General features: G+C 45.7%; 1 protein-coding gene across 1 annotated transcript; it reads right to left on the reverse strand.

The window, feature by feature from the left end:
• Positions 1-3,096: 3,096 nt before the first annotated feature.
• LOC139247537 (histone H2B 1.2-like) lies at positions 3,097-10,748 on the reverse strand. Its single transcript, XM_070871650.1, has 5 exons — positions 10,677-10,748; positions 8,201-8,274; positions 7,372-7,726; positions 3,690-3,784; positions 3,097-3,181 (listed from the first exon to the last, which is right to left on the reverse strand). Exons 1-5 carry the CDS (start codon positions 10,746-10,748, stop codon positions 3,097-3,099), a joined length of 681 nt encoding a protein of 226 aa, XP_070727751.1.
• Positions 10,749-19,597: the final 8,849 nt, after the last annotated feature.

A 19,597-nucleotide genomic window follows, 5' to 3' on the forward strand; every position in this document is an offset into this window, starting at 1 on the left:
CCTGTGATCTCAATAAGACTTTGCGGGGAGGTGATGTCATGTGTTCAACTATCATTGTAATCCATGTATAAGCTGACCGAAGTTGTACACCGTGAGAACATTGAACACAAGGGGCTGAACTTGTGGGAGACACTCCTAACCTGAACTTTCAAGTATAAAAGGGGAAGCTCCCCCCACCTTCATCACTTGAGGTCTTGGTAATAAAGGTAACTGGTCACAGAGTGACCTTCTCTCAAGTATGGGCCTCGTGTGCATTTATACGGTATAGTAAGGACATATCAGATTTGGTGTCACAATGTTTGTGGTCCCTGGATTTGGTGTCACTATGTAAGGGAATCCTGGATTTGTTGTAGCAGCACCTCGTCATTGGGACTGTGGACAACCCCGCAGCCGAGCAATGCATTCAGCACAGAATGATCCCACTAAAATCTATTCCCAATTAACACTACCCACATTAATTCACCAGAAAAGCCCAGTGCCTGCAAGGAACTGCAGCCCCATGTCTACCTTCGGGGGAACACACAATACAAAATATTTTAAAGGAAAAATAAACCCAACAAAGGCAATTAATGGGCAGTAAATACCCCTCACTCATACACTTCCTTCACCTCTACTCTCCAATTACCCCTCCCCATCTACTCTTTCCCCCGACCCTCCAAACCCCTCACCCCAACTCCTCTATCACCCCATTTCTTTCAAACCCTCACCCCAACTCCTCTTTCACCCTTCTCTCCAAACCCCTCCCCCAACTCCTCTTTCACCCCTACAATTTCATTTTCAACATCACTTACACAAGTCATCCACACTGGAGGTAAATCTAGGAGCTTCTGTGTGTTGGTGAGGTGATCATTGGACAATAAAGTGCAGAGACTGGTGGGTGGCTGCTCATTACCCTCGGTGTAATTTAATCCCCTTACCACTGAATACTGCACACAGATGGTCACCTCGGTAACGGAATGGTCATTGTGACATCACTTTTTAAACAAGGGCACACAGGACAATGGGTCATCAATAAATGGTAAAGGGATTAAACACTCTGCAATTACATTGTAAATAATAGTAAATAAATGCTGAAAAATAACTGGCGAAGATAATAGCTTATCTCTGTGGAATTCACGAGCTTACAATAAGAATGATGTGTTTACTTTACACACACACACTTACACATATATATGTAGCAAAGACTTTGTGTACACACTTTTCAGTTGTTGTACTTAAGCTGATGCAATATGTTTTATTAGTTATTGCTGCGTCAGGATCTAAAGATACCGCACGCTATTGCTCCTCCCGCTGCCTGGGGGAATGGAGCAGATATTTAAAGGGACAGGGACTCCCTTTTCTCTGCCTAGTTATACTTAAAAGAACAGTCCAATTTATCTCGGAGTGTCGGAGGACTTCACAAGCCGAGCTCGCATTAACAGTTGCTCCCTTCTGTACTGTGCAGTGATTGTAAAGTTGTTTATTTTCAGTGACTTGAGCCTTTCGAAAATGTCTCAATTGTTTTTGATATATTTGATTTGCTTTTCTAATTTGAAAGGATTTCAGAATTTTGCATTGTGACGAAGGTTTTGTATAAAGGTAGATTACATTTTGTTTGAAAATATTTTTCCTAACACTCCCCCAACCCCACAAATTTTAGAACACTCTGCAATACTGACTGGGAAGTTCCCAAGTTCGGTCCTTGATCTGGGCTGTTAGTTGTTCTCAGTCAAGGCAGCAATTCAGGGGTTCTAATTGTCCTCACTATCACTGGGCTAAATATGAGTAAAAATTATCCAGTGCCCTTGCTCTTGATACCGATCCAGTGACATCAACTGGGAAGTGTGTGGATGTCACTTGAGGGCAGGATTGAACTCGGCTCTGATGCCTATCACAGTGGAAATTTCTATCCTGTACTTAAAGTAACAACTTTTGTAACCTCCATTTGCAGGGTATTAGAAGGGGAGGATCTGCAGCTTGGAAACGCAAATCAACCATCACGTCAAGATTTGAGGGAATCATCGGATTCATCAGGATCACCTTATCATCAGTCTTTGGAAAAACACCAATCACAGCGGGGAGAAACAGGACACATGTTCTGTGTGTGGATGCACCTTCAACCAGTCGTCTAGCCTGTGAGACTCGTGTGCCCAGCTGACTCAACACTGTAAATGTGGGGACAGTGGGAATGGATGCAGATGCGCGTCGGGTGAAAACACATCAGGGAGAGGCCGTTTACCAGCTGAATGTGGAAAGAGATGCAGTCGCTTATCTCAACAACTGCTGTAGGCACATGCTAAGTCCTGTCACTGAAAGTGATTAACAGACTGGAATTTGTATTCAGTGATCTCGGGCATGTTAGCTATCCCTAACCTGGACACCATGGCAGAGAGAGGCACTCTGGAAGGTGTGGAGAACTGGGACTTGTCCCTGAGAGTAACCAAAGGCATGAGAACTGAAACAATCGAGAGTTAGAAGGAGAAAAGGCCCAAAATGGAGCAGTCGCTAAAGGACATCAATAGTCGCCTCTTATCACAGAGATATCAAATATTGACACATTGTGTAATTTGAAATATCAAAATATTAAACTCCAGCCCAGTTTTCAGAATGATTAACATCAGCAGAAACAAATCCCAACTGACAGAACGAACACGATTCATTCAGAATATGATTAACAGCAGTAATAACAGTAGAACCCAACCCCTGCAGTCACTTGTGAACTCGCAATTCAGATAACTGAATTAATCTCTTCCCATAATTCCCCAGTGTGAACTCGCTGGAGTTTCAGCAGATGATGGAGTGAAACCCTACCCACACACGGAGCAGGTGAACAGCCTCTTCTCGGTGTGACTGTGACAATGAATTTCTAGATCAGACGGGGAGTGAATCCTTCCCCACAGTCTCCACATTCCCACGATTTCTCCATGGTGTGGGTGTCCTTGTGTCTCTCCAGGTTGGACGATCAGTTGAATATTCGTCCACACACTCTGTCCCTCTTCTCTTTTCACCGAAGGACTCCCAGTTCTGGACTCACTGCCGCCTCTGCGGGTGATCGATCGATAATCTATGAAATCCAACTTTTACAAAGATTGAGCTGGAATGTGTCCCGATACAGAATCAGTTGAGATTGATTCCACTCATTGCAGATAGTTTGAAACGGAACCCGAATTTAATCCTGATTGTAACAGCCTGGGATTTACATCTGAAATATGGATTAAGACAAAAGGAAACAAAAAGTGTTTGGAAATATTTGGCTAATGGTGAAGTTACCAACATAATCCGCAATTTTAACAATTTTTGGCGGGATTTTTGAATTTCTAAATCATTAGAGGACCGACTGTTGAACAGTCATTTCCGCCTCGGTTTCATTGGCGGACTAAACAGGCTGCGATTGGTCATCAGAAAAGACCCATGAAATTCACCACAGAGCGACCAATCACAAGTTCGCTCCCTGCATTTATCCTGAAGGTACAAGAAGGGCAGATGTGGGAGGAGTTTCTGATTCTTTCTCTGAACGTGTGCATTGTGGAAACGTGTAGAAGATGAAAAACCGGCTGTAAAGCTCGGCCCAAGGCCAAGTCTCGCTCCTCCCGGGCCGGACTGCAGTTCCCTGTGGGCCGTGTTCACAGGCTCCTGCGGAAGAGTAACTACGCTGAGCGTGTGGGTGCCGGAGCCCAGAACTACATGGCTGCTGTGCTCGAGTATCTGACCGCTGGTCGGCCACGCGGCCCGCGACTACAAGAAGACCCGCTTCATCCCCAGACACCTGCAGCTGGCCATCCGCAACGACCAGGAGCTCAACAAGCTGCTGGGAAAGGTGACCATCGCTCAGGGCGGGGTGCTGCCTAATATCCAGGCTGTGCTACTGTCATGAACTGGAAATGGGGCAATGCCAATGCAATTTCTTCTGTGGAGCGAAGATCATGCTCACAGGCCCTGGACAAATTTGACTCATTATTTCAACCAGGCATTGGCACTTTCATGTGGACCAAGGTAGTGATTCACATCAACCCGGACGCCAGTCCAGTACACCACAAGGCCATACCGGTGCCGTACTTGATGCAGGAAAAGATAGAAGGCGAATTGGAATGCTTGCTGAGGGAAGGTATCATCTCGCCTGTTGAATTCAGTTACTGGGTGAGCCCGATTGTGCCTGTACTCAAGGCGGATGGGTCGGTCATGAGATGTGGTGATTACAAGGCCACCATCAATCGGGTGTCACTCCAAGACCAGTACCCGCTACCGAGAGCGACGCTATCCGGTAGCAATTTCTTTTCAGAATTGGACCTGCCTCAGAATTGGACATGACCCAGGAGCTGGCGAGTGAGTCAAAGAAGCTGACCATCATCACGACACACAAAAGGTTGTTTGAGTACAACATAGCTTCATTTGGAATTTGCTCGGCCGCCGCGATCTTTCAACAAAATATGGAAAGCCTCCTCAATTCCAGGGACAGTGGTTTTTCAAGACGACATCCTCATCACGGGTTGCGATACTGAAGAATACCTCCGCAACCTGCAGGAGGTGCTATGCAGTCTGGACCGGGTAGGTCTGCGACTGAAAAAGGCGAAGTGCATCTTCCTAGCTCCAGAGATAGAATTCCTGTTGATGAAGTTAGAAGCAGACGGGAATGGACCTACTGTGTCCAAAACGGAAGTGATCCAGAGAGCACCCAGACCCCGTAACACGACGAAACTGCATTCATTCCTCGGGCTCCTGAATTATTTTGGTAACTTTCTTCCCAAATTCAGCAGGCTGTTAGAGCCGCTACACATGCTCCTGCGCAAAGGTCGTGAATGGTTCTTGGGGGACAGCCAGGAAAGGGCTTTTGATAGAGCACAAAATTTGTTATGTTCCAACAATCTGTTAATGCTACATGACCCATGTAAGACATTTGATTTAACATGCGATGCATCGTCCTATGGGGTCAGGTGTGTGTTGCAGCATATTAATGCCAAGGGTCAGTTACAGCCGGTAGCTTATGCCTCCAGAAGTCTGTCCCAGGCAGAACAGGGCTACGGGATGGTAGAAAAGTACGCGCTTGCATGGATATATGCTGTAAAAAAATGCACCAGTACCTGTTTGACAGGAATTTTGAGCTGGAGACGTATCACAAACCCCTAATGTCCATTTTGGCCGACAACAAGGCCATAAATGCAAATGCATTGGCCCACATACAGAGGTGGGCACTCACGTTAGCCGCCAATGACTATACAATTCAGCACAGACCGGGCACTGAAAACTGCGCCGATACACTCAGCAGGCTCCCACTAGCCACCACCGAGGGGGCAACCGAGCATGCTGCTGAGATGGTCATGGCTGTTGAAGTTTTCGAAAGCGAAGGCTCACCTGTGACAGCCCGTCAGACAAAAAGCTGTACAAATAGAGATGCGCTACTGTCTTTAGTCAGGAAATATGTCCTGAATGGGGACTGGGCTGCCACGTATGGGGCATTCCCTGAGGAATTCAAACCATTTCACAGGCGCAAGGATGAACTCTCGATTCAGGCCAATTGCCTACTATGGGGAAACCCTGTAGTCATACCCGAGATGGGCAGAGAGAGGTTCATCAGAGAACTCCACAATGAGCACCTGGGCATTGTCATGATGAAGGCAATTGCCAGCTCCCACGTTTGGTGGCCAGGGATAGATGCAGACCTGGAACTTTGTGTTCACAGATGCAACACGTGTGCTCAGCTGGGCAATTCACCCAGGGAAGTCCCCCCCTTAGCCCCTGATCCTGGCCCGCCAAACCATGGTCATGTATCCATGTGGACTACGCAGGTTCTTTCATGAGAAAAATGTTTTTGGTTGTAGTAGACGCCTACTCCAAATGGATCGAGTGCGACATTCTCAATTCAAGCACATTCACTGCCACGGTAGAAAGTTTACGGGCAATGTTCGCCGCCCATGGTCTAACAGACGTCTTGCTCAGCGACAATGGCCTGTGCTTTACAAGCATTGAATTCCAGGACTTCATGGCAGGAAACGTTATCAACCATGTCAGAACGGCACCATTCAAGCCGGCCTCAAATGGTCAGGTGGAACGAGCAGTGCAGATAATCAAACAGGGGATGCTCAGAATCCAACGGGTTCCCTACAAAGCCACTTATCATGTCTCCTGTTGGCCAATAGATCCTGACCACACTCGCTCACAGGGGTTCCACCCGCAGAGCTGCGAATGAAAAGGACGCTCAAAACCAGGTTATCGCTTATACACCCCACCATGAAAGAAATTGTTGAGAGCAGGCGCCAGCCACAATGTGACTACTATGACGGGAATGCGAGGGCGCGATGTATTGATGTCAATGACCCTGTCTTTGTCCTCAACTACGCTGCAGGGCCCAAATGGCTCGCAGGCACTGTGATTGCCAAAGAGGGGAATAGGATTCTGATAGTTAAACTTACCTATGGACAAATCTGCCGCAAACATGTGGATCAAATAAAAAGGTGGTTCAGCAACCCCATAGAAGAAGCAGAGGAAGAACACGATATAGAGTTCACTCCTCCACAGGTGACCGAACACAAGAACCAAGCGGAGGAGAGCCCAGTCACTGTGGGCAGTCCGGAAAGGCCGAGGCACGCAAACATCAGACACTCAGCCAACGCCCAACAACTGGAGCCCCAACTCAGGCGCTCTACAAGGGAGCGTAAACCACCAGAGAGACTTAACCTGTGATCCCAATAAGACTTTGGGGAGAGGTGATGTCATGTATTCAACTTTCATTGTAACCCATGTAAAACTGACCTAAGTTGTACACCATAAGAACATTGACCACAAGGGGGTGAACTTGTGGGAGACATTCCTAACCTGGACTTTCAGGTATAAAAGGGGAAGCTCCACTCACCTTCATCACTTCAGTGCTGGCTAATAAATGTTACTGGCCACAGAGCGACCTTCTCTCAAGTATGGGCCTCGTGTGCATTTATACTGTATAGTAAGGACATATTAGACAGAGTGATCAAACTGCCCCGGTTCTGGTCTCTGTAAGAACACCCATTCTGGATTGTTACACTGCGGGGAGTGTCGGGTTAATAAACGGACTGACGCAACAGGAATTGATAAATAAACTTGATAATTACTTGCGAGAGAGAATGTGTGACTGAAATCTGAGTCTCAGCCTCTAAACATGCTTTTAATTCGGCAGGCGGTGTAAATGTACAGGTCTGAGAGTGAAGGTGCTTATCAGAGAATTAAAAACTAAATCTACAGCTGGAACTCCAAAGGTTCGCACACTTGTTCAGGAAATAATTAGTGATTTAAGTTTAAAGGGAGATGGGTTTGTGCAGCTGTTTCAGAGAGGTTGTGGGCGGCTCTTAAAAGAGCCGTTGTGTTTGGGTTTGATCTCTCAGGACAGCGTGCAGTTTTACTTGGAGCTGGTGTACTTGTCACCGCCTTTGTCCCTTCCGACACGGCGTGCTTGGCCAGCTCCCCGGGCAGCAGCAGGCGCACGGCGGTCTGGATCTCCCGGGAGCTGATGGTGCGGCGCTTGTTGTAATGGACCAGGCGGGAAGCCTCACCCGCGATGCGCTCCAAAATATCCTTCACAACCGAGTTCATGATGCCCATGGTCTTGGAGGAGATGCCAGTATCAGGGTGAACCTGCTTCATCACTTTATAGATGTAAATGGGGTAACTCTCCTTCCTCGACTTTCTGCGCTTCTTGCCGCTCTTCGGTGGTGCTTTAGTGACCGTTTTCTTAGCACCTTTCTTGGCAGTAACTGTTTTCCCAGGTGGAGGGAGCGTGCTCAGCGGCCGCCATATTGGTCAGGGCGGTTTCACGGCGTATGCACGGTCCTTTGTGCAGGGACAAAGGGTGGGCGGGGCTTCAGGATGTCTGTCAGTTTGATTGGCCACATGTTTATGTCCAGCTCAGTGGTCCCTGAAAGGGAGCCTTGTTGTTCTGATAGTTGTCTGGTGATCCTGGGCCAGCACGCCTCACCCTATTGGGCCAGCCCAGCTCAAGCTAATCCTATTGGAACAGCCCAGGCTCACCCTATTGGGCCAGCACAGTCTCACCCCATTGGGTCAGCCCGGGCTCACACTATTGGGCCAGACCGGGCTCACCCTATTGGGCCAGACAGGCTCATCCTATTGGGCCAGCCCTGGTTCACCCTATTGGGCCAGCCCGGGTTGACCCTATTGGGCCAGCACAAAAGACCCAGTGACCAGCAGAGAAAATTAGCAGATCATTGATTTTATTCTCACTTTGCGCACTTACCCAACCAAGTGAGCAAGAAATGATGAATACCATCGGCCTTTGAATGTGGCAGGAGAAACATTTTTCTGTTCTGTCTGTGGGAAAATATTTTAAACATCAGTGTGACTGTAAAAGCACCGAGATACACATACCCTATCCGAGTGAGACTGTTCCAGTGTACTGACTGTGGAAAGAGCTTCAACCAGTTACACAGCCTGAAAAACATCGCAACATTCACAGCGGGGAGAAACTACACGTGTTCTGTGTGTGGACGAAACTTCAACTGATCCAACCTGGAGAGACACAAGGACACCTGCTCCATGGGGAAATCATGGAAATGTGGAGACTGTGGGAAGGGATTCAGTTCCCAGTCAGATCTAGAAATCCATCATCGCAGTCACACTGGGGAGAGACCATTCACCTGCTCTGTGTGTGGCCAAGGTTTCACTCAATCATCTGATCTGCTGAAACTCCAGCGAGTTCACACTGGGGAAGTGTGGGAGGGATAGAAACATAGAAACATAGAAAATAGGTGCAGGAGCAGGCCATTCAGCCCTTCTAGCCTGCACCGCCATTCAATGAGTTCATGGCTGAACATGAAACTTCAGTACCCCCTTCCTGCTTTCTCGCCATAACCCTTGATCCCCCGAGTAGTAAGGACTTCATCTAACTCCCTTTTGAATATATTTAGTGAATTGGCCTCAACTACTTTCTGTGGTAGAGAATTCCACAGGTTCACCACTCTCTGGGTGAAGAAGTTTCTCCTCATCTCGGTCCTAAATGGCTTACCCCTTATCCTCAGACTGTGACCCCTGGTTCTGGACTTCCCCAACATTGGGAACATTCTTTCTGCATCTAACCTGTCTAAACCCGTCAGAATTTTAAACGTTTCTATGAGGTCCCCTCTCATTCTTCTGAACTCCAGTGAATACAAGCCCAATTGATCCAATCTTTCTTGATAGGTCAGTCCCGCCATCCCGGGAATCAGTCTGGTGAACCTTCGCTGCACTCCCTCAATAGCAAGAATGTCCTTCCTCAAGTTAGGAGACCAAAACTGTACACAATACTCCAGGTGTGGCCTCACCAAGGCCCTGTACAACTGTAGCAACACCTCCCTGCCCCTGTATTCAAATCCCCTCGCTATGAAGGCCAACATGCCATTTGCTTTCTTAACCGCCTGCTGTACCTGCATGCCAACCTTCAATGACTGATGTACCATGACACCCAGGTCTCGTTGCACCTTCCCTTTTCCTAATCTGTCACCATTCAGATAATAGTCTGTCTCTCTGTTTTTACCACCAAAGTGGATTTACTCAGTCATTTGAATTGCGAGTTCGCAAGTTACTGCAGAGGTTGGGTTCTACTGTTTTTACTGCTGTTAATCGCATCCTGACTGAATCGTGTTTATTCTGTGAGTTGGGATTTGTTTCTGCTGATGTTAATCACCCATATAACTGGGCTGGAGATTATTTTTTGATATTTCAAATAACATAGTGTGTCGATACTTGAGGTCTCCATGATAAGAGGAGAAAAATTGATGTCTTGTTATCGACTGCTACATTTTGCGCCTTTACTGCTTTCTAACTGTAGATTGTTTCAGTTCTCAGACCTTTGGTTACTCTCAGGACAAGTGGCAGTTACACATACCGTCCAGAGTGCATTGATGTCCAGGGGAGGGATAGCTAACACGCCCTGGATCATTAAACACAAAATCCAGTCTGTTAATCACTTACACATACTGGAATTTTCCTGTGCCCACAGCATCTCTCTCACCTTCAATGTGTGAATAGAGTATCACACCTGCAAAGCTGGTTTCAATTTAAATTTGAATCCACTCAGTAAATGTATTTTTTTTAATATCTACAAGTAAACCGATCACATCAACTAATTGGCAAAGGTTTACAGTCAACTAGATGAACAAGTAAAAACATCATGGCCCAATAACACAGCTCTATATTCACAGGAGAAAGTCTGTTATCTAAGTCCTCGAATGTCAGTTGGTGAGATGAGAGACTGAATCTCTTTCCACACTCAGCTGGTAAATGGCCTCTCCCTGATGTGTTTTCACCCAACGCACATCTGCATCCATTCCCACAGTCCCCACATTTACAGTGTTTAGTCAGCTGGGCACACGAGTCTCAGAGGTTGACGAATGGTTGAAGTTCTATCCACACACAGAACATGTGTACTGTTTCTCACCACTGTGATTGGTGTTTTTCCAAAGGCTGATGATAACGTGATCCTGATGAATCTGGTGAATCTCTCAAATCTTGACGTGATGTTTGGTTTGAGTTACCAAGCTGCAGATCCTCCTATTCTAATACTCTGCAAATATAGGTTACAAACGTTGTTGATTTAAGTACAGGATAGAAATTCAGAACAGCCAAGTCTGGATTCTATAGGACATTCTGTCCCCTCCTGTCCCTCCAAAGCTGTAAAAGCCTTATTCTAGACACTCTCCCTCCATCCTTATTGTCCAAAATCAACTGCGAATTACTTTCTCCAGGAAGTGTTGAATCTGGCTGGGTGCAATTCCACAGAAATGTGTTAACCTCTGGTGCTTCACCATCAGTCGACTCAGTGAGCGTCAGCAGGATTTCCACTGTGGTAGTCATCAGAGCCGAGTCCAATCATACTCCCAAATGACATCCATACACTTCCCAATTGATGTCACTGGATCAGTATCAAGAGCAAGGGCAGTGGCTAATTTTTACTTATATTTAGCCCAGTGGTACTGAGGACAATTATAACCCCTGAACTGCTGCCTTGGCTGAGATCAACTAACAGCCCAGACCAAGGACCGAACTTGGGAACTTCCCAGTCAGTATTGCAGAGTGTTCTAAAATTTGGGGGATTGAGGGAGGGGTAGAAAGAATATTTTGAAACAAATTGTATTCCACCTTTAAACAAAAAATTCGTCACACTGCACAATTCTGAAATGTTTCCAAATTGGACAAGCAAGTCAAATGGATTATAAAAACAATGTGTCATTTTAGAAAGGCTCAAGTCACTGAAATAGACAGCTTCACAATCACAGCACAGTACAGAAGGGAGCGAATGTTAATGGGAGCTCGGTTCGTGAAGTCCGCCGACAATCTGAGATAAACTGGACTGTTCCTTTAAGTATAAATAGGCAGAGAAAAGAGAGTCCCTGTCCCTTTAAATAGCTGCCCCATTCCCCCGGGCAGTGGGAGGAGCAACGGCGCGCTATATCTTGAGATACTGACACAGCAAACACCGCCGGATGGCTTCCCGCAGGTTCCTAAAGTCCTAAGAAATAAATTGCATCAGGTTAAGTCGAACAACTGAAAAGAATCCACACTGAGTCGTTGCTATGTGCGTGTCTGTGTAAACAAAACACATCATTCTTAATCTTTGCTAGAGATAAGCTATTAACTGCACCAGTTATTACCCAGCATTTTATTTCCTATTATTTACAATGTAATTACAGAATGTTTAATTCATTTACCATTTATTGATGATCCATTGCCTTGTGTGCTATTGTTTAGAAAGTGATGTCAGAATGACCATTCCGTTACCAAGGTGACCGTCGGCCCGCAGTATTCAGTGGGAAGGCGATTAAATCTTTGCTCTGGGATTTGGACGCAGTGGGAACATCGGCGCAAAATCCCACGTTTTAATGTGAAATATGTCTGTTTCCTCACATGTCGACCGGCTGTGAGAAATGGAACCTTGAGTAAAAAATGGCGAGGCTCGTCCGCGATTTGGACTCAGTACCTCTCGCATATCAAATGTGATCATCCTTAAGTGAGAATCATACCCCCAGACCAACGAGCCACCGACAGTGAAAAGCGCAGCTCTCAGATTCTGACAGTAGTGAGAAAAGGTATTCGGCCCATCGTGCTTGTGTTGTCCCTCAGAGACCTATCTAATTAGTCCCCCTCGCCATAGTCCTACAAATGTTATTCATTTGACGAATATATTATTAATTTGAAACATGGTATGAGCAAGCTCCCTTGTCAGTAAAAGGGAAATTTGGCGAAGAGGTTAAATGTGAATGACAAAACATCCAGGGAGCTCAAAGCTGTAAGACAATAAGGGCGTGGATGGGATTCGAATCCATGCATGCAGAGAGCAATGAATTAGCAGTCCAGCGCTTTAACCTCTCGACCACCTCGTCTCTTATTTAGCTCAACGTCAGCCCTTCAATTTCCTGCTTTTTATATCCAAATAGAAATAATGTGCTCGAAAATCCACTTCAAAGCTTGCTCTGTCCGTGCAACCAGATGGCAAAACGTGCCATTACATTCTTAAAGCAAACTGCCTTTCTTTACTTCAGGTGACTGACTCGAAGAGATGGTTGGTTTTTCGGCAGAATCCCAATAAAAAATATAACATTTCAGGTAGCGAATTAATTGATCGCAGAAGGACTCGAACTTGTAATCTTGGGATAAAGTCACGGCTAAAAACGAATTCAAACGCCTCAACCATTATGCCAGGCCGTTCCTGCCGTCAATGTAAAATTTTTTATTGTGAAAATTGGGAGCGGATTGCTCCATCAAGGAGTGGATTTAAGAAAAGCTGAGCATATTTCGAGTAATTGAACAGATGTACTGCGATCTGTGTGCGCACCGGAGCAGGCAGCCCCAATGTAACTTGGAACACAGCTGTTTAACAATTCGGTCATTGCAGCTGGAATCACACTTCTTCTCAAGCTGCACAACATGAGGCGAGATTATGAGAAAGTCCGTCTTAAATTGACAGATAATGAATCGAAACTGACCACCATCCGCTTAAACAGACACAGAATGATCCGGGTCTTCAAGCACATCCCTTTTACACAGATGCAGAATGACCCTTGACTGACAGCAGTTCCCTTTTAAAAGAATAAAGTGAGATTTCGATCATCCCTGAAGGCAATTGTGCAGTGGGGCTCAGGACCACGCGGGGCAGAGACGGTTATTGAAGAACAGGTGATAGACAGGCAGGAAGGAAGGAGGGAGGGAAGTAAAACCAGCCCAGACTGAAATATATATATATTTAACATTTTAAGAAAATAAATACATTTAAATTTTATTTTAAAAAAATTGAATTTGATTTGTTTTAAATAAATAAATAATTGATTCATAATCTATATATTTTTTGATTGGACGAAGGCTGTGTGACTGGAAGAATTCCATTAGAAATGAGTGGGTGCAGTCAATAAATTCCAAACCACAGTAAGCCCATGGTGGAGGACAAGCCACGAGGGAAGATGTGGGCTACAAAGGCGATCTTTTAAAGTCGCGTATGTCTTTCTGCTGGATCTGACAGCAGCTGCTTGTGCTGTGAAAGAGGTCAAATGTAATAGAGGCCAGTGCAGGCAGAACAGAAAAAAACACGTTTTTTTTGGAAGTTACAAAGTTGGGATTGCATATAAATATACATATATATATATATACATGTATGAACAAAGTCAGTAAGTCATATCTTGTCTTGTCTTGATTTGATTTGATTTGAATTTGAAAATAAGGGTGGAGGATGTAATCATGTCACTCAGCCCACACGCAAGCCCTCGATAAATAGCTATATTTCTAACTTGTGTATTTTCCCTTCTTTCAGTTGTGGAATAGAAAAATCCCACAGCAGATTCTTCTACTTTCAGAGAGTCCACGAAGGAGTGTTCAATCAAATCAGCATGGTTTCAAGTTGCATGTAATGCATTTTTCTCACATGACAGTAAGATCGCACAGCACGTTTGCACACACACTGGCATACACAAACACACAAACAAACTAAAATTTCTGCACCCTCTAAGGCAGTTTTTGAAATTTGAAATGTGAACTCCGGGACAGACAGCACATCGCTTTTAAACAGACACAGAATGATGCGGGTCTGATAGCACACCATTTTAAACAGGCAGAGAATGATCCCGGACAGACAAACACCTACCCTTAAAAGGGACACGGAAACAGAATGAATAAAAACAGATAAATAAGTAAAACTCAGCAGGTCGTGCAGATTCTGTGGATGAAGAATCCGGTTTCACGTTCTGTCGGATAATCATTCCGATATTTTAGGAAAACGTTCAAGATTACAGATTATTTCAAAAAATATAGCGCCTGGAAAAAATACGCAGCGAGAAAAGTCAAATGGGAACGTCTGTGATACAGTGGAACGCAGGATTGATTAAATAATAAACAGCACAATGGAGAAAGGCAAAGTGGGTGGTAATCGGGCAATAACGTAACAAAGGATGGTCCAGAGGAGGTGTTAGTGGGAATAGCAGAACCATTACCAGACAATGGGAGCGGTGCTTATGATCCGATACGTTGAACCTAATGTTGAGGCCAGAAGACGCTAACATGCCAACAATATAGGGTGTCTACGCCTTTTAATCAGACCAGGCAGCTTGGCCAGCCCGGATTGATGTCCTGTCCGCTTTGAATTCGGCAGCCAAGCGACTAATTCAAAAGGCAGCTTCTCTCATCTACTCAGCTCGAGAGAAACAGGACGCAATCATATTCAGGTCAGAGGTGGACATTGACGCTGAATGTTTGCTTATCCCCATTGAGGTGAACTTATGCGGACAGACAGGAAGATATACTGATCAAGTATTGGCTGGAACCAAACACGGGTTTAGGTTATCCAACGAGTCACAGAGCCGAGGACCTCTGAGATACTTTAACTTTACTCACATTGGCGGGTTTCACTTTGCTCTGGGATTTGGACGCTGTGGGAACATCGGCGTAAAATCACACGTTTTAACGTGAAATATATCTGTTTTCCCACATGTCGAGCGGCTGTGAGAAGCGGAACTTTGAGTAAAAAATGGCGGGGCTCGTCCGGGATTTGGCCCGCGACCTCTCGCATTTCAAATGTGATCATCCTTCTCAGCGAGATTCGGACCCCTGGACCAACGAAGCGCCGACAGTGAAGAGTGCAGCTCTCAGATTCTGCCGGGAGTGAGAAAAGGTATTCGGCCCATTGTGCTTGTGTTGTCCCTCAGAGACCTAGCGAATCAGTTCCCCTCTCCATAGTCCTGCAAATGTTATCCTTTTGACGAATATATTATTAATTTGAGACATGACATGAGCAAAGTACAGCATCCTTGTAAGTAAAAGGGGAATTTGGCGATGAGGTTAAAGGTGATTGACAATACGACCAGCGGTGTCAATGCTGTAAGGCAACGCCGAGGAGGATGGGATTTGAACCCATGCGTGCAGAGTACAATGGATTAGCAGTCCATCGCCTTAACCTCTCTCGCATTCAGCATAGCATCAGCCATTCAACCTCCTGCTTTTTTTTTATCCAAACAGAAATAACGCGCAACAAAATCCACTTCACAGCTTGCTGTGCCCGTGGATGCAGATCGACAATGATGAAAACGTGCCATTAGATTCTTAAAGCAAACAGCCTTCCTTAACTTCATGTAAGTGACTGGAAGAGATGGTTGGTTTTTCGGCAGAATCACACCAAAGAAAATAAAATTTCAGGTAGCGAGCTAGTTGACCGCCGCAGGGCTCAAACCTGCAATCTTCTGTAACTTCTCAGTTATAATCGAAGTCAGACGCTTTATCCATTAGGCTACGCGGCCACTGCCATCAGTGCCTAATGTGTTGTTGCATATATTGGGAGCAAATTCGGGGCTACTGCAATATCAAGGAGTGGATTTCGGAAAAGATGAGCATTTTTCGAGTAAATGAACAGATGCACTGCGATCTGGGTGCGCACCGGCGCAGGCAACCCCAATATAAATTGGAACACAACAGTTTAACAATTCGGTCATTGCAGCTGAAGTCAAACTCCTCAAACTATACAGGATGACCCAGCTTAAGGAGACAGTCCATTTTAAAGGGAAAGATTATGAACCGGAACTGACAACCAGCCCATTTAACAGACACAGAATGATCCGGAACTGCAAGGACATCCCTTTTAGCCAGATGCAGAATGACCCCTGACGTACAGCAGTTCCCTTTTAAAAGAATAAAGTGAGATTGCTATCATCCCAGAAGGCAATTGCGCAGTGGGGCTCAGGACCACGCGGGGCAGAGACGGTTATTGACGGAATACACAGGCAGGAAGGAAGGAGGGACGTAAAACCAGCCCAGACCAAAAGCTAATTTACAAATATATATATATATTTAACCTTTTAAGAAAATAAATGCATTTAAATTTTATGTGATAAAAATTGACCTTGATTTGTTTTAAATAAATAAATAATTGATTCATAATCTAGATATTTTTTGATTGAACGAAGGCTGTGTGACTGGAAGAATTTCATTGGAAATGAGGGATATAGTCAATAAATTCCCAAACACAGTAAGCCCATGGTGGAAGACAAGCCACGTGGGAAGCTGTGGGCTACAAATGCGATCTTTTAAATCGCGTGTGTCTTTCTGCTGGATCTGACAGTAGCTCCTTGTGCTGTGAAAGAGATCAAATGTAATAGAGCCCGGTGCAGGCAGAACAGAAAAAGCATATTTATTTTGGAATTTAAAAAGTTGGGATTGTGTATAAATATACATATATATATATATATATAAACAAAGTTAAAAGCCAGCTTCTCACATCTTTTCAGCTCTAGAGAAACAGGACGCAGTCATATTCAGGGCAGAGGTGGACATTGACGCTGAATGTATGCTTATAGCCATTGAGGTGAGCTTATGCGTACAGACAGGAAGATATACTGATCAAGTATTGGCCGGAACCAAACACGGGTTTCGGTTATCCAACGAGTCACAGAGCCGAGTACCTCTGAGATACTTTAACTTTACTCAGTTGGGTGACTTTCACTTTGCTCTGGTATTTGGACGCTGTGGGAACATCGGCGCAAAATCACACGTTTTATTGTAAAATATGTCTGTTTTCTCACATGTCAAGCGGGTGTGAGAAGCGGAAATTTGAGTAAAAAATGGCGGGGCTCTTCCGGGATTTGGCCCGAGACCTCTAGCATTTCAAATGTGGTCATCTCTAAGCGAGAATTGTACTCCTAGACCAACGAGCGGCCGACAGTGAAGAGCATAGCTCTCAGATTCTGACGGTAGTGAGAAAAGAAATTAAGCCCATCGTGCTTGTGCTGTCCCTCAGGGACCTATCTAATTAGTCCCCCTCGCCATAGTCCTGCAAATGTTCTCCTTTTGAGGAATATATTATTAATTTGAGACATGACATGAGCAAAGTACAGCATCCTTGTCAGTAAAAGGGGAATTTGGCGATGAGGTTAAATGTGATTACCAACACGACCCGTGATGTCAAAGCTGTTCGACAACAACGACGAAGATGGGATTCGAACCCATGCATGCAAAGTACAATGGATTAGCAGTCCTGTGTCCTGAATGGGAACTGGGCAGCCACGTACGGGGCGTTCCCTGAGGAATTCAAACCATTTCACAGGTGCAAGGATGAACTTTCGATTCAGGTCGATTGCCTACGATGGGCAAACCGTGTAGTCATGCCCCAGATGGGCAGAGAGATGTTCATCAGAGAACTCCACAATGAGCACCTGGGCATTGTCATGATGAAGGCAATTGCCAGCTCCCACGTTTGGTGGCCAGGGATAGATGCAGACCTGGAACTTTGTTTTCACAGATGCAACACGTGTGCCCAGCTGGGCAATTCACCCAGGGAAGTCCCCACTTAGCCCCTGGTCCTGGCCCGCCAAACCATGGTCATGTATCCATGTGGACTACGCAGGTTCTTTCATGAGAAAAATGTTTTTGGTTGTAGTAGACGCCTACTCCAAATGGATCGAGTGCGACATTCTCAATTCAAGCGCATTCTCTGAAATGGTAGAAAGTCTACGGGCAATGTTCGCCGCTCATGGTCTAACAGACGTCTTGGTCAGCGACAATGGCCCGTGCTTTACAAGCATTGAATTCCAAGACTTCATGGCAGGAAACGGTATCAACCATGTCAGAACGGCACCATTCAAGCCGGCCTCAAATGGTCAGGTGGAACGAGCAGTGCAGATAATCAAACAGGGGATGCTCAGAATCCAAGGGGGTTCCCTACAAAGCCACTTATCATGTCTCCTGTTGGCCAATAGATCCCGACCACACTCGCTCACAGGGGTTCCACCAGCAGAGCTGCTGATGAAAAGGACGCTCAAAACCAGGTTATCCCATATACACGCCACCATGAAAGAAATTGTTGAGAGCAGGCGCCAGTCACAATGTGACTACCAGGACGAGAATGCGACGGTGTGATGTATTGATGTCAATGACCCTGTCTTTGTCCTCAACTACGCTGCAGGGCCCAAATGGCTCGCAGGCATTGTGATTGCCAAAGAGGGGAATAGGATTCTGATCGTTAAACTTACCAATAGACAAATCTGCCGCAAACACGTGGATCAAATAAAAAGTATGTTCAGCAACCCCATAGAAGAAGCAGAGGAAGAACACAATATAGAGTTCACTCCTCCAAAGGTGACCGAACACAAGAACCAAGCAGAGGAGAGCCCAGTCACTGTGGGCAGTCCGGACAGGCCTGAGGCACCGCAAACAGCAGACACTCAGGCCAACGCCCAACAACTGGAGCCCCAACTCAGGCGCTCTACAAGGGAGCGTAAACCAGCAGAGAGACTTAACCTGTGATCCAATTAAGACTTTGGGGAGAGGTGATGTCATGTATTCAACTGTCATTGTAACCCATGTATAAACTGACATAAGTTGTACACCGTGAGAACATTGACCATAAGGGGGTGAACTTGTGGGAGACATTCCTAACCTGGACTTTCAGGTATAAAAGGGGAAGCTCAACCCACCTTCATCACTTCAGTGCTGGCTAATAAATGTTACTGGTCACGGAGCGACCTTCTCTCAAGTATGGGCCTCGTGTGCATTTATACTGTATAGTAAGGACATATTAGACAGAGTGTTCAAACTGCCCCGGTTCTGGTCTCTGTAAGAACTCCCATTCTGGATTGTTATATTGCGGGGAGTGTCGGGTAAATAAATGGACTGACGCAACAGGAATTGAAAAATAAACTTGATAAGTACTTGCGAGAGAGAATGTGTGACTGAAATCTGAGTCTCAGCCGCTGAACATGCTTTTAATTCGGCAGGCGGTGTAAATGAACAGGTCTGAGAGTGAAGCTGCTTATCAGAGATTTAAAAACTAAATCTACAGCTGGAACTCCAAAGGTTCTCACACAATTGTTCAGGAAATAATTAGTGATTTAAGTTTAAAGGGAGATGGGTTTGTGCAGCTGTTTCAGAGAGGTTGTGGGTGGCTCTTAAAAGAGCAGTTGTGTTTGGGTTTGATCTCTCAGGACAGCGTGTAGTTTTACTTGGAGCTGGTGTACTTGGTCACCACCTTTGTCCCTTCCGACACGGCGTGCTTGGCCAGTTCCCCAGGCAGCAGCAGGCGCACGGCGGTCTGGATCTCCCGCAGCTGATGGTGCGGCGCTTGTTGTAATGGGCCGGGCGGGAAGCCTCACCCGCGATGTGCTCCAAAATATCCTTCACAACCGAGTTC

The sequence above is a fragment of the Pristiophorus japonicus genome, unplaced genomic scaffold (assembly GCF_044704955.1).
Source record: "Pristiophorus japonicus isolate sPriJap1 unplaced genomic scaffold, sPriJap1.hap1 HAP1_SCAFFOLD_271, whole genome shotgun sequence".
Taxonomy (NCBI): Eukaryota; Metazoa; Chordata; class Chondrichthyes; family Pristiophoridae; genus Pristiophorus; species Pristiophorus japonicus.